Source organism: Malania oleifera, chromosome 7 (assembly GCF_029873635.1).
Source record: "Malania oleifera isolate guangnan ecotype guangnan chromosome 7, ASM2987363v1, whole genome shotgun sequence".
NCBI lineage: Eukaryota > Viridiplantae > Streptophyta > Magnoliopsida > Santalales > Ximeniaceae > Malania > Malania oleifera.
This window is the reverse complement of record NC_080423.1, coordinates 94797787-94814285: the sequence shown is the minus strand read 5'-3', so window position 1 is coordinate 94814285 and position 16499 is coordinate 94797787. Positions and strand designations below refer to the sequence as shown.

Sequence of the window (16499 nt, the reverse complement as noted above, 5' to 3'; positions counted from 1 at the left end):
GCACCTAATTCAGTTGGTTCAGTTAGAGATTATTGTTAACTGAAAATTTTGATTAATTCAATTAATTAAGTGAATTTGACCGAACCAATCGTTTGCACACCCCTACTCGCTCCTATAAAATTTGCTAACAAAGTTACAACTATTTGAATTCAAACCACTTTAAAACATACAAAAGACATCAACCACAAAATTATGTGCAAGTCCCTACAGTATTTTGTATAGAAAAAATTGTCAATGCTACTAAAAGACCAACTATGCATTCTTCGTTGCAAAGTAAACACACAAAAAAAGTAAAATTAAAATACTCAAACACATCAATATTCTTTAAATTTTGGCTGAACTACGACCTCATATTATTGATCAAATAACAATGCCCCTAAATTTAAAAATCACAATAAAAATCACATGTTTCAAGGAAGCTTACAAAAATCGTAATATCAAACATCAATTTTATTTTTGGAAAAAATATGCAACACTAATCATTAAATTCCAATAAAAAGGATGAAAATTTAACAAATAATGACACCATAAAATAATACCTTTTATTTGGTGCATGTTATTTGCAAAGAATATTCAAGGAAAAGGTTTAGTAGCCAAAAGAAGGGTATAATTGCATAGGTCAAGAAAAAAAAAAACTAGATTGAAACTTTCACAAAAAATAATTATCCCAAAGCAAAGTGTGTATTTAAGAAAGATACACAATTATAATACGTTTACTTTTGGTACAGCTCTAGATGATAAACATCAAAAGTTTCGATACAAAGATGACTTGTAATAAATTTATGTTTATGCTTGAAAAACAATTGAATTTCAAGAAGTGCGGAAGGTTTTGTCCAATGAATTTATATAAGTAATAAATGATTGAATTTAAAGTGTGAAATTTCAAAATTGGTAAAATTAAAATAGTTGAATGTGCAATTAAAATAAACTAACGTGAATAGAATAACCAAAATCAATATAGTGCAATTGGCATGTAAGATCATTGTCACAATAAATGAGAATTTGAGTGGTGCAAGCATTCAATGATGTGGAAATTTAAATGATTGTGCGAGAATTAAAGGAAAGAAGAAGAGTTGATGACGAGAATTTTTATTTTTTTTTGAAAAGAACAAGAGAAAACTATGAGAAAAAAAAAAACAAACATAAAGAAACACTTGAATTAAATATATATAAAAAAGAGAAAACGAAACTCAAACATTTGGCTTATTAAGATAACTCTTTGTAATATTTGTTCTCCTTGTTCTTGAAATATCCTTCTTTTAGAATTTTTTTTCAAAGAAAATAAAATTATCAATATCAACTAATGGAGTAAATTTATGTTCTTTAAAATTATCACAATTTTTTGTTACAATTTAAAAAAAAAAAAATCATAATTTCAAGAATGCACTTGAATTATTTGTCCACAGCTAATAAAATCTATAACAAATTTATGAAGAAAGAAATAGTAGACAATTGATTTTATAAAATTTAGAATAAAAGATATTGACCTCTCCTAATGTTTAATAAAAAGACACAAACAGTGCATAAAATTTCAAAAAATTTACAAATCTTCTTTAAAATCTGCTAAAATAGACACAAATCTTTTATTGTATTTTGTAAAAAGACAAATTTTCTACGAAATATAAGTGTCTTAAAAATAAAAAATCAATAGAGATAAATGACATTTTTGAAATTTTAAAGAAGTCACAAGATTTTTAAAATTTTCAAGAACAGTTCTAATTTTTGTATCAAATCTTAAACAAGATTTGTCCTAAAACTTAGTTTATTCATTGGATTTTGGTTTGGATCCGAACCCGGTTACACATTCGAGTGGAATTCGGATCCTCAGATCCGATCATCCACCTTCTCAGTACCCAGTAGCCACTGGCCCACTACTCAGTACCCCATTTTTATTTCTTGCTGGAAAAAAAAATAAAAAATGCAATGTTATCTCATCCGCTGTCGTCTTTCCTCTTCCCCTGCTTCCGCCTCTGTTCCTCACTGTCCGCAATTCACACTGAATAAGCACGAATTCGAAGTTGGAGGGCAATGGCGTGTGTTGGTATTGGGGCGGCCGCTTGTAGCAGTAGTACCAGTTGTAATATAGATAGAAGATGGAACATGGCGTCGCTAAGAGCTGCTCTCCCTTCGATGGTCTCTACCGCCTGCGCTCCTCCGACCCAGGTGACGCCCTTTCGATTTCCGGTTGCGTCGTCGTCGGTATCATCTCCTAGGCCCATCATACCCCGCCACAAACCCCAATTCCTCCGCTCATTTACGGGTCTCTCTCCTGTGAACTCTCTCCTCTCGCTTGGTGGTATGGTTTCTTCGCCCCTTGGTCTTCATTTGGCTGCATTTTGATATTTCACTCGGATTATGCTCCTCTTTGTTTTTGTATTTCATGTTGTCTGACTGAAATAAAAGCCTTCGGGATTTCTCATTGTGGACTGATTGTTCGTTTTGTTTAATACGCGATGAGCTAATTCAGTTTGGTTGGGAATTTGTCCCCAACTCATTATAGGATTCGCTCAAGTAGACTTTGAACTACGTTATTGTGATTTTGGCTGTGTCATTCGCTATAGCAGTTATTGGCCTTCCGCCTGTTGGAATGTTGGGTCATGGGTGAATACCCATGTTGAAATTTATGTGTTTTCTGACATCTCTTGGAGTTTTGAATGTGCTATATGTATGTTGTATTTCGTTACCCATCACCTAAAGAACAGTGTAAAATGACCATTGATTTGCATGATCTTGGCCCCTTTATTTTCTTAACTAACACTTATAAAAAAGTTCAATATGTCGATGTTGCTGATGTATTTGCTGCCTGTTCCTCCCTGATAATAGGAGTCTGGTACATGTTTTAAGCTTTAATTTTATTGTTTAAACAAGCAATCAATAAAATTTATTTGAAGGAGTTGTTTCTTCTCTCAGTTTTTAACCATTAACCATTCTAAGAATACTGATCTGCCTTCTGGTTAACAGGGTACTCTAGCTTCGAACAAGGTTTCACTGTTGTTGAAACTAGCGGTCGTTTTTATGCTATGAGACATGGCAGGCGAGTGCCTAAACTCAACAGGCCTCCTGACCAGCGACGGGCTCTACTGCGAGGCCTGACAACACAGCTTCTTAAACATGGCCGGATTAAAACGACAAGAGCGAGGGCAAGTGCCATGAGGAAGTATGTTGACAAAATGATCACTCTGGCAAAGGATGGTTCTCTTCATAAGAGGCGACAGGCTCTTGGCTTTATTTATGAAAAGCAGATTGTCCATGCCTTATTTGCTGAGGTCCAAGACAGGTATGGGGATAGAAATGGTGGGTATACAAGAATCATGAGGACACTGCCAAGGCGGGGGGACAATGCACCCATGGCATATATTGAACTTGTCTAGGTATTGACTTTTGTATTCTAATCCAGTGCCATATTAATATGGTTGCTATTTTATTTGGCTTTTAATGCTACTGGAATCAAATTGTCAGTTTAAGTTGATGACAATTCATATTTGTGCTTTCTCACACATTGCATCTTGAGATTATCCAAGCTCTAGCTTAATGTTTTATTTTTGGTTGATCAAGCACTACCACTTATATGAACAACTTAAGCCAGCAATATGGGATTGTGGTGCCAATTTCCCCAGGGTTATGGCTACTAATCAAATAAGAAGTTAATTGTGATTCTCTGTTCAGTAGTGATAAGAATCCCTCTCTTTTTGGTCACAAGGCTCGAACTAGGATGCTTTGTTCCCTTTCCCACCCTATTTTTTTTCGGATAGCAGAAGAAGAATTTTGTTCATATATTAAGAATTTACAACCAGGAGAATAAGACATCTCCTTCGCAAAGGTTGGAGAAATCCAACCAAAAACAGAGAAAAAAAATAAAAATAAAAAATAAAAAGAACAAATAAAACCAGCGCAATCTAGCAACCAGGCAAATACCGCCAGTCACGCTGAATATCTAAAAAGCTCAACCACTTAAAATTCCCGTAACCTGCACACCAAAGAGAAGCCAAATAATGTGTCTTATCCTAAACCAGCAAATACAATGATTGATTCACTGAAAAGATATGCACATTATGTTCCATTCGCAGCTGCTAAATTACTGCAAAGAAAGCACCTTTCCAGAGCACTGCCTTTTGGTTTTTGCCGCCAAAACCAACAGAAGAAATTGCCAAGAAGTCCTCCACCGACTTTAAACTCACCCAACCTTCACCTACAAAACAAATAACTTATTCCATACCCTCCTAGCATAATCACAATGTATAAAAAGATGCAATGCAGATTCTGAATAGTTAAACCAAATACACAGACATATGGAGAGAGGGCCTTCAAAGGTATCCTTATCTGCAGCAAGTTATTGATGTTAATTCTATCAAGTGCAATCGACCAAATAAAAGCCTTGATTTTAGAGGGGATTTTGGCCTTCCATATGGATTTATATAGTGGAAAAATAGAATTGGATCTAGTCATAAATTCACATAAAAGATTTGCAAGAAGATAAACCCCTGAAGGACTCAAAGACCAAGATCGACGATTCTCCAAAGAAAACCGGCTGTTATTCAACAGGATTAGCAAAGAAGATAACTCTACCAACTCCCTATCATTCAACAACTTTCCAAAGTGAAAATCCCATGGAAGTAAATGACTACTTGGATCAACAACAAAAGAAGAAATGGACTCATCCTGCCTTGAGCTCAAGTGAAAGAGATGAGGAAAAGTGGTGGACAAAACTGCATTCTCCAATCCAGGATCTTTCCAAAGGCAGATATTACAGCCCCTACCTAACAGGAATTTAGGATGGGGAATGAAAAGGTGATAAATCTGAGAGATAGCTTTCCATGGACTCTTTGAAGAACACTTTAAACCCAAATTAGTATCCCACCCATTCCCATAAAATTCAAACTTACTTTATACAACTCGATGCTACAGGGAAGAATTCTATAGCAGAAACTGCCAAAGCCATTTAGCTAGGAGAGCTGTGTTTTTAGACACCAAATTTCCAAGATCCAAACTATCCTCTCATTTAGATTCGCACACCACTTCCATGCTTAACAAATGATCCCTAAAGCCCTCTACCCACAACCACAAGAAATCCCTCATTATTTTCTCAGTCTTGCTAGCAACTCCATAGGAATCTTAAAAATAGAGAGAAAGTATGAAGGAATACTAGAAAGACAAGTCACAAGCCTGCAAGACAGTAATTCTTTCGCCAATAGAAAAAAAGCAACCTTCCAACCATCTAAATGGTTAGAAACTCTTTTCATAGTAGGATCCAAAAGCTAGCAAATCCTGGGTTATCCCCCAAAAGAACCCCTAAATAGGCCTACACTACGTCCCACCACCAACAACCACTCCCTAACACTCTCAAGTCTCTGTAGACACATTGATAATTGCAATACTGCTTTTCCTCATGTTGATCTTAAGCCCATAAATCTTCTCGAAGATATGGGGAAGATTCAAAACATTAAAAAATAAGGGTCTATGGTCCTCTAAAAAGAAGATGGTATCATTAGCGAAGGTGCGAAACCATCACTCCGTGCCCCCACCTCCAACCCTTTAACTAAACCTCTATCCACAGCCCTATCCACCAACCTACTCAAAATGTCAGCCACTAAAACAAACAAAAACGAGGTGAGCGGTGTAGACATCCCAATTTTAACCAGATAACCCTCCTAAGAAGACCTAATGTAATAAAGTTTGACTTTAGGTCCGATTAAGCAATGATTGTTCTATTTTCATTCAGAGTCCTGGTTATTTTCAATTGAGTCCTTTTCAAAATTTGAGTGCCGTCTAGAGTCCTAGCCCTTTCAAAATGGTCTTGTTATTTCAGGTTGAGTCCCGACATTTTTGGAAAAATTTTGAGTCCCTCTATAGTTGTCTTGGTAAAAATTCTTTAGTTGCAAAATTAATCTCTTTTCTTAGTCTAGGGGTTATAAGGTAAACCGTGTATTTTCAAAAAGTAAGTTCAGGTGTTGGTCATTTTCAGATTGAGTCCTTTCAATCTTAAAGTCAATTTCATTTTTCGAAAATATGCCTGTTGTTGGGATCTCTACTCAAGTCTTCGGCATGTCAAGAAAGAATTCTGAGTTATCACTAAGCTTTTTAATTTTAGTTGAGATCCCTTAATTTCAAAATAAAAGTTGTGTTTTCCATTTTAATTATAAATTTTTAAATTTGAATTCTTCTAACTTTTAGTTAAATTTCCTTTCACCATTGGAAATTGAGTTTTAATGTGAGTCCTAGTTTTAAGTTAAGTCTTTTGAATTTGAGTCTTTTTAAAATTGAGTCTTTTAAAATCAGGTAGGTCTTAAGGTCATACTTTATTAACTAGGTATTCTTAGGCAGGGTTGATTAACTTTGACAATTTGGATTTTACTTGGTGTTAAAATAATGTGTCCCAACTGCAACGCTGGGTACACGCGTAAGGTGCAAATACATAATACATACAGAAAGTTACAAAAAATGCAAAATGCCAAATGCAGGGATTGTTACAAGAAGAGGTTGCAGTACAGGGAGGGTGGGGGTACATCAGCATACAAAAAATACATAAAAATTGCAATATTAAATACAAAAATAATAAATTCAAGAAGCCCAATCCACAAGTGCCACCTGGAAGCATCTCCTAAGCCCTCCTGCGCACCAAAAAGAGAATCAAACTGTTAGAGGATAAATAAAAATTCAGAAATTCATACGCGTAGGAATGAGTTTATTAAAAGACATATTCCCTGCCAGCTTAGCAGAATTTGGTTAAGAGGGGAAGAATTTGGCCCCAATCAGACCCCTGAGCTTCCCTATAAATAGGGAGGCTCGCACTGTAGATAGGACCACAATCAGAGCCTTAAGAAATCCCTGTTGAAATAAAGAGAAGTGAGGAGAAACTATGTGGAATTTGAGAAAGGGAGGGAGGCTCTGCTGAAACTCTGCAGAGAATTGGAGCATTACAGAAAGGAAGCATAGAGCAAAGAGAAAAGTAGAAGAGTAGAGCAGTGGAGGAGTAGAGGAACATCTCCCTCAGAGCCTAGAAAGCAGAGCTGAGGAGCTAATTTAGACCAACCAGACAATCAGACCGTACACTCAAGAAGGGGAGAAGAAGACCGGAGGAGAAAATATTTGAGTTAAGATTTATTAGTCCTTCCTCCCCTTCATTTCTATACTTTATGCGCAGTATCATTTGACTCTGAATACAGGTATTTCCTCTCAGGATTCGGGTTCATATTCGAACTTGAACTCAGAGCATCCTTGATCCAACCAAAATCCCAGTGTCTCGGACCCTTGACCAAAATTTGAATTTGGGTTCGAACCCATGTTGAGAAAACACCCATACTTGAACTCGAGTTCGGACCCCTAACTCACCCCATAACCAATCCGGACCCGAACTAGTTTCGAGTCACCTCCCGTATCCGAACCCTGTTTTGACTTGACACTCAAGCCTGTTAAAAGGTTTTAACTCAAGCCTATAAAATGTTTTAAACCAAGCCCAACTTGTTTGAATTCCCTAAGGCCTATTGCTTTTAAAACTCACCCCTGGGCCCATTTTCAAACCAAGACCCAAACCCAATTGTTTTTAACACCTGACCCGTTTTCAAAAACCATCAATGCTCAGAAAAGATTTTTTAAGCCCCAAGGCCTGTTTGGAAAACCCAACTCAAAGCCCATTTTTTAGAAAACGCCCCAAGCCCATTTCTGGACTCACCTAAAGCCCAAACACTCCCACTTAAGCCCAAAACCCCACGTGCCGAGCCACACATATGGCTCAGTCCACAATTCACCTCGGGGTGACTCGTGCGAGTCAACTCGACACCAACTCGTTTTCTTCCCTCTACTAGAAACCCTAACCGAGCCAAAATTCCTATCCCTAGAGCATAACTAGTACACCCCAACCAAACAAATCTAGGTCTGAGACCCAGATCATCACAAAGAAGTTCGTACACATCACACATCAACAAAAAGAAAAAAGTAATGAAATAAAAAAAATAATAAAAATACTTAGCTTCTGAAAGAAGTTTTCGGCCGAGTTCTTTCTCTTGTCCTGTACTTGAACTTCGCCTCTTCAAGCATTCTTGAATGTTCCATGCACCCGCCCTGTTGAGGACAGATCAGGCACATCGTCAGTTTAACAGAGAGTAGGGAAAGATGGAGGAATACTTTGGATGATGATAAAGAGATCGAAAAGAAAAAACTTAGCTTTTTAGGGTTTTCACAAAGAACAAGGGGTTGAGAAAAAGAACATGAAATTCTGGGGGTTCATGTTTAGGGTTGCAGGTTGCAAGCATTCGAGGGAAAGGAAGAAGGCAGAGATGAAGGAAAAGAAGGGTTTCGAGTGAGAGTAGAGAGGTGAGCGAGGGATCGAAAGGATCTGAAGTCCAGAAATCAGAGAGAGAAGGAAGAACTTGAAGGAGGAGATTGCAGAAACCCCTAGGGTTTCTGTGTTTCAGAGAAGAATAAAACCATGAAGAAGAAAGAGAGGGAGTGATAGTTTAGGGTTCTTGGGAGTTAGGAACTGGTAGGTTATAGAAAACCAGAGAAAGGGGATTCGGGTTGCGGTGTGTCGTGAGGTTGAGGAAGGAAGGAATAGGTTCTGCTAGGGTTCCTGTTCGTGAGTTGGAGAAGAGGAAAAGTGGGTGGTAGAGATTAGGGTTTCACAGAAAGAAAGTGAAAGGGAAAGAACGAAAGGAAGAAGGGGAGAGAGCTGCTCAAGAACGAGGGTGTGAAAGTGAAACAGAAACAAAATTTTTGGTTTAAGTATGTGCCCCCCCGGAACCGTAGGATTTCACCACGTGGCGTGCCGCTGTTTGTTCGATCAAAAGCCACGCGTCCCTCTCATCATTGTTCCATTTGTGCTTCTTGTGGACATCCAGGATTGGGACATGTTAGCAATCCACATGTTGTCTGCTGCCCACCACACGATCATGGGCTCTCCGCACGGTTGAGATTCGGCTGCGTCAGCGATCCTGACACGTCCCACTAGCTCCATCAGATTTTTGCTCTCACCAACGGATGCGATCATCTTGAATTAGAAGCCCCATCAATGTTTGCTGCGATGAACGGCTCTTCGATCTTTGCTCCTTCGTTCGTTGGTTGACACGTGGAGCGTTTGCCTCCCACACATGCAGAAAGATGCATGTCTCCCCCGTGGCCGTCTGATCATCGTCTCGGTGGACGCTGGGGATTGGGCCACGTCTTCCATTTGCACCCACCTGTGCACCCTCACCCGATCACGGACGCGTGGCAGCATCGTCGCCATCCAACCAGCGACACATTGAGTCCCTGTCTCCGCCCGCACCCATGCCACGTGTTACTCCCAGCGTCGCTCGATCCGTGGTCCTCAGTGGACGACTGTGATGCTGCCACGTCTCTGTCTCCACTCGCATGCGCCCCTAATCAAGCCTTAACACGTGGGTTGGTCTTGACCAAGACCTTAAACTGATTTTCCCTCGAACCAGTCAAATTTTGACCGATTTCCCCCTCCCGAATTGGTTTTCACTGGTTCTTATTTATTTCATTATTTAAATACTCAAAAATTCAGATGAATTCAACAAAATTCAAAAAAACTCACAAAAATTCAGATAAATTACAGAAAATTTCGAAAAAATAGTTTTCTTTGTTTGTTCCTCCTAAAATAATTTTCATGTTGAAAAAACACAAAAAAATAAAAAATGCAGAAATTCACAGAAACACCCTTTAGAGCTTGGAAAATATTTTCACACTTAGAAAATCATAGAAAATTCAGAAAAACTTAGGAGAAAATTTTAAAAAATATTTTTGAGACTCGATTTGCATTATTTTGCCTTATTTGTCTTTTGTTATTTCAAAAATCGGAAAAAAAAAAAAAATGAAAAACATAAAATTTTTTAGAAAAACAAAGGAAAATTAGGAAAAATATTTCGAGATTTCGAAAAACATTTTCGGCACTCTTTTCTATCCCAAATAAATTCAAAGCCTCGTGGAATATTATTTTCCTTAGAAAAATCCTACAAATTTCCAAATGTTGGGAGTTTATTTTGTACCCTATTTTTTCGATTTTACATCTTGATGATTTTAAAGGGGAGGCATGAACTCTTCGGAGCACGGTATGCCCCGATTATGATGGAATACTTATATAGTATTTATTTTGTGTATTTCTTTACAATTTTTGAAAGGGAGTAATTTCAAAGACTTATTAAGTTTAACTTGTGGGATAATTTTCGATTAATTAGGTACCGTTCATGAGAACGGGCGTGTAGGGGGTGCTCATACCTTCCCCTCCCGTAACCGAACTTCCGACCCCGATTCTGGTAACGTAGACCGATTCTACCCTTAATTGGGTAGTAATCAAGTATTCTAACCACACTAAAAGGTTAGTGGCGACTCCATACACCATGTTTTCCACGAAAATATCATTTTTAAAATCTACCTTGTCCAAGTTCGCGTTCGGGAACGACGCGACAAGAGGTTTACCTTGCCTAATCCCTCTCATAGCCTTAAACCAAGATTTAGGCTCGCCATTCACTAAAACTGAGTAGTTCACATTATGCAAGCATCCTCTTATCCATCAACTCCATCTCTCTTCAAACCACTTTCTTGCAAAAATCTGATCCAGGAAATTCCAGCTTTCTCTGTTGTCTACTTTCTCAAAATGAAACTTAAAAATGAGCCCCTTCTTCTTCCTTCTCTGAATATCCTCCACAATCTCATTGGCAACCAAAATGGCATTGACAATTTGTCTACCCCATTTCCCACCTTCCTTCAACCCTAACATAGGCTCCAGTTGTGGGATAAGAAGCCCACATACCACTGTTTTGTGGATTCATATGCATGATTGATACAATAGCTTCAATTTTTTATTTTGCTAATTCTATGTTTCTATTTACTAAGTTCAAGGGGTTGTATGTGAGGCAACACTTTCCAGTCCTGGAATGGTGAGTCAAATTATGAGACTCACTTCAATCTAATATAATGACTAGAGTGTGAGTAGGAAACTCAATCTTATATTCCGAGTCAAAGGCTGATCATTCCTTACAACTTGTTGAGCCTTGATTTCTACTAGGTTATTGATGAACTCATTAATATATTCCTAAACATATTGGAAATCCTAATGGCAGTCATAGAGATTCTGGAATAAATGCTGTTCACAGTTTGGGGGTATCAATATGGTGAACAGCATGTGCCTCATTTGTTATGTTTTCATCAGATCATCAGAAGCTGCTTCCTTTGCCAGTATCAATTGATTAGCAATTCTACAAAGTTATCCCATGCTGCAGCACCTCGCTTTAGTTTACACCTTGCTTTAGTTTACACTCTGCATAATTCACTTGTTTATCTTTTGGGATGCCTCCATACACTGTAGCAAAGAACATCTCAAGTTCATGGATCCAATCAAGGAACTCCTCTAAATCCAAGTTCCACTAAAACTGGGTAAATTCTGTTTATATGGTTTCTTGCTTGCCTTTTGTTGAGCTATTCTAGCCTTAGGTTCCATCCTTTTGTTGCGCTATTCTAGCCTTAGGTTTTACGTCCTCATCAAAATCATCATTGAACGCATTGTGGAAGCTAAGGGACTTGTGGTTTCTTAATCCACAGTGTGGGAAAATTTGATCATACTCAAGTCGGAGACCTTTCACATGTCTTGCAACTTGTTGAACCTTAGTTTCTACCAAGTTATACAACCTCAGGTTGAGGAATTCATCAATATATTCCTGAGATTGAAAATACTGATGGCAATTCTGTAGATTTGGAATAAATGCTGTTCAAAGACTGTGAGCAAGAACTTGGTGAAAAGCCTCAGTCATTGCCTTTGCTTTGGCAGCATAAATTGATCAACTGTTTAACTCAACATGTTGCAGTGTCTTTCTTGTGCTTGCACACCACATTTTCACCTGTTTATCTTTCATAATCTGTGTGTAGTCAAAGAACACTACAAGTAATATGTGCAGGGTTTCTCAAGTTCTCATCAGGACCGATTATGAGCCTGATTTTCTTAGCTTGTAGATGTGCAGCATTTTCCGATTCTGCCGCAGAACTCCATGAACTCAAGTTGTAAGATCTTTATTACCCATATCTCCATTGCTTAGCTTCAATTTGGGCATGCGTATTTGGATACCACAAGTGGCGTAGTTGGCAGCAGAAATAAAGGTACTAATGCTAAAGTAGTCAATCCTATCCCTAGATGAATTATGATTTTAACAAAAGCAGGGAGAATGGGAAGCTGAAGTTTATTGATGAAAGTATGAAAATAGCCACTTTTCAAGGCTATTTTTAATGCTTCAAAAATCTGAAAAAATTCAACATCCTTCTAGAAAGCTTAGAAAATCCAAGAAAAACTAAAATAATCCTAAACACAAAATAAGATGACTTGAAGTGTCATAAAATTTGGACCAGGTCACTGTAGGAAATGGAAAAAAAAGGGTGTCCTTGGGCCACAAGGCTTCCCACTTTGCAAGTAGGGGGAGGGTTGTCATAGTGTTCGCAACCTTGCCCTACTTTTATGCAAAGAGGCTGTCTCCTTGGATTACCTTAGGAAATGAAGAATCACACACGAGTGGAAAGCTGCCAATAGTAACAAAAAATCTATTACATTCTGAAGAAATGACCAAATTTGACTGTCCAAATCAGTCCCATGCAGGACCGATTGGCAGCAAAGAACTTGGCAAGGAAATGATAGAAAAGCAAGAGAAAGGCGAATGAAGGTCATAGAAAATAAATGGGAGAAATAAAGAGAGTGGGAAAATAAAAAATCAAAGAAAAACTCAAGGGTCGTTTGGTATCACGGTTAAAAATTAGAGAAACGAAAATCAAAAATCAGAAACAGAATCTAAAACTTGAAACCAGCAACCTCTTTGGTTAACATTTATAAAACTAATATAAATTAAAAACTTAATTAAAAGATGCTAATTTTCATCTTTAAATCAAAATATAAAAACATATGATTAAAATAATAAAATTACAAATACAACAACAATAACAAAACCAAGCCTTAAGTGCCACTAGGTGGGGTCGGTTACATGAATCCTTTCGCCAATTTATGCGATCATGGACAATTTCTTTTGACAAATTCAGAGCTATCAAATCCTTACTTATTATCTCATTCCAAGTTATTTTAGGTCTACCTCTACCCCTTCTACTAGCCCTCATAATAACTAACCTACTCTTCCTCACTAGCGCACTGTATGGCCTGCGTTGCAAGTGCCCAAACCATCTGAGTCGTCCCTCCCTTATCTTATCTTCTATAGGAGTTATGCCCAACTTACTACGAACATGTTCATTTTTTAATTTATCATTCAATGTTATCCATTCATCCATTTAAGCATTCTCATCTTGGTAACTTTCACTTTTTGGATATGTTGTTTCTTAGTTGTTCAATATTCTGATCCATATAGCATACTTGGTCTTATAGCCGTCCTATAAAACTTTCCTTTTAATTTTAAGGGTATTCTATGATCACAAAGCACACTTGAAACACTTCTCCATTTTACTCAACTTGCTTTAACTCTATGCATATTTGACAATGTACTCGGGCGCTGAAATGTTGTGTCGCTTCGGGGCGATGACCTAGCTCACCCTCATCCACTTTTCGCTACATTCGAGTGATATAAATCATATAAGTGCAATTCGTTGCTCGTAGGGGACACCCCAACGAATATTCGGTAAGGATTCATATCGTAGTGACCTGACAAATTTTATGTTAGCTGTCAGCTACCTAACGCAACCCTTCTTCTTAACCTGGGCTTGGGACCGGCTGTGTGTGAAAAGATTAGGACATTAAGTGCATCAAAGATGGAGTTAAAATAATAAAATTACAAATAATAAAAATTTTAAAAATGACTATAATAAAAATAAAAATTATTATAATTATCCGACTTAATTGTTCTACTTTCAAATTTTACTTTACAATAAAAAATTTATTGGACCCTGCATACGCGGGAGCTTTGTGCACTGGGCCCCTTTAATTTAAAAGTGTGTAAAATGAATAATTTAATGCAAAAAAATATTTTTAGATATTAAAATTTTTGGCAAACAGCCAAAAACCGACAACAGAAATAGAAAACTAACAACAAAAACAAACGTGTTTTTAGGATATGTTTTTTCACTATGAAGAAACAGAAACAGAAAATAGAAAATAACAACGATACCAAATAGGCCCTCAATTTAGGGCTTAGTTTCTCAATATTCAGATCTGCTCCCATGTCTGCACATCAAGCCTTTATATAATTCTTTTCCTAATTCTAAATGAGGGAACAATCTCTTGGAAATAATAAGTCACTAGTGAAATATATACTAGGTTGAAAGGACAGTTTGTAATACTGCGAGGAAGCACTAGCGGTTTGTCGAATGGTCGAATCGAAGCTCTTCTTTAAGTTCTCTCTAGAATGCTTGAAGTTTTTGGGTTTTTTCTCAACAATGGGCCTCTCTCTCCCTCTATCTCTCTCTCTCATGCGTGAGCGAAAGAATTCTCTCTCTTTCTCTCTCTCTCTCTCTCTAATGCACGCGTGAAAGAATTTTCTCACTCTTTTACAAACTCAAACTCAATCAGTGATGTCCTACTAGTAGATAATGTTAAAGCATTCGGTGCAGGTCAAAGGTAAAGCCTTCGATCTGAATCTGGAGGAGGGGTAAGCCCCATTTTTGTGCTTGCTCGAGAACAACGTTTCTTAGGCACTTCATGGGTTGCTGATGGATTGTTAACTTTCGTTTGGCTGGGTATGGGATCCAGAAATATTTGTGAAGGAAATATTCTTTTCTGCATGGTGATTAGATGGATGAAGGTGGGGAAGTTTCTGGAGTTAGGGCTGAGGGAGAAAGGGAAGAATTTTTGGTGTCCATTCCTGAACGCGTAAATGCTATTGGATGGTGAAGCTTTGCAAATGTGTTCTGTGATTTCACAAAGGAGTTTGGTCCCAAGCTTGAAGGAGCAGGCGCTGCAAGCCTGCAAGCTTGTCAGCTCCCAGATCATGGAGGCAGGTGGTTTCCAAATGGAAGTTAGTTGAAGGCTGTGTAAGCAGTACAAAATAACAACTCTAGTTGCTTGTCCAAAGGAGATTATCCATGAGGAGGTAGTGTGCAGGTCTCCAGTAGTCGCTGCAAGTGTCGAAGAGATGATTAGAGGGTTGCAATTGGGGAAAACGAGGGTTAGAAGGTTGGGCTGGGACGGATGGCTCTCATTTTGGATTTGGGCCAAGTATGGGGGAAAGGTGGGGCTTCCTTTTTTAGCAAATTTGGGACATTTAATAGAACATGCCTAATGTTTAAATAATAAAGCTATGGACCTCTCTTTGGTTTCTAAAAAGGGATCCCCTCAACAGTGGAATACTCAGTTGGTTTTTGCCTCTAAGGAGGCCCGATGCAGTGTTATGGACAGCCAGTCAAATAAGGGGGAGGTGGATATACAGCCACTTAATGAATTCCAAACTCCATTTTTAGTTCTTCAAGAAAAATACAAAGGGATTCAACTTTCAGTGTGTCATCAGGATGAAATTAGTATAGTTTCGAGAACAGATTGAGAAGAACTGAAGAAAAGGCCAAAGAGTATAAGGAGAGATTCGGCAGGGTAGTTGAGTATCATGGAAGATGCTCTAGATAAGAGGAAGGATATAGGAAGTAAAGGAGTTTGCAGTTAAGAAATAGGGAGATTTTTCAGATAATGATAGTGATGACTTTAGTACGCTCGAGTGCGATGGGGGTTTGCTGTTGGATGAGATTCGAAAAAACATGGTTATGTTTCTGATTCCTAAGATGATCTTGGGGCCTATCATATGTTCATCCAGTCCCATTGGAAGGATTGGAGGGGTTTTCTATTTTTTTAAAAATGGATTGGATAATTACATGCAGTATAATGGTGGAATTTTACCTACACCAGTGGAGTTGATTCCTAGGAAGGATTTAGAAGTCCGAGAGATATTGGATAAATTAGATTTAAAAATGTGTGATGCTGGAGGAACATAAGTGTGTTTTGTTGGGCGTAAGAACAAATCGAAGAAGGGTCAGAGGGAGCTAGCAAATCTTAAGTGCTTAGTGAATTATGATGGAAAGGGATTGAAAAGGGGTTTTCTTGGTTAATTGCTTTTTTTTTTTTCTTTATTATTATTTTTTATTTCTTTTTTTATTTATTTTATGTTTTATTATTTTGGGCAGATATCTTGTCCCCTTTTATTGTAACTTCTCTTTCACAATATTATAGACATTCTTTTATTATTTAAAAAAAAAAATCACTAAATGCTGAAATTGCATAATTAAATCTGAATATCCCTAATTATGCCTACACATATGGTAGAGGTGAACATCTCCATATGCCTTAATTTTGCTCATATGTGACCTCTGGACAGTTCCCCCTAGTTGGAAAAAATCAACCTTGAATTCAAAGCATTTGAAGGACAATGAAATGACAAATCTCTGAGAATTGGAATTGATCGATATAATCCATATATTCCAAAAATAAGTATCAGGAATGATAAATTCAACCTGCTCTCTCTCTCACTCACATCTTCAGCCTGGAATATAACGGACTTACCCTCCATGGATGACTTAATCTCTGCAATTCCCACCTCCCA

The 16499-nt window shown here is 37.7% G+C and overlaps 1 protein-coding gene across 6 annotated transcripts in view; it reads left to right on the top strand.

The window, feature by feature from the left end:
• Positions 1-1880: 1880 nt before the first annotated feature.
• Positions 1881-16499, top strand: part of LOC131159923 (large ribosomal subunit protein bL17c) — a 48704-nt gene continuing 34085 nt past the window's right edge. For 3 of the 6 annotated variants that reach the window (XM_058115169.1, XM_058115165.1, XM_058115168.1), the window contains exons 1-2: positions 1897-2296; positions 2962-3371. In XM_058115169.1, coding sequence (XP_057971152.1) covers positions 2029-2296; positions 2962-3371 — 678 coding nt within the window. In that variant the 5' untranslated portion in view covers positions 1897-2028. Of the gene's footprint in view, positions 2297-2961; positions 3372-16499 lie in introns of all 6 variants that reach the window. The other 3 variants (XM_058115167.1, XM_058115166.1, XR_009137888.1) reach the window with 2 other exon arrangements.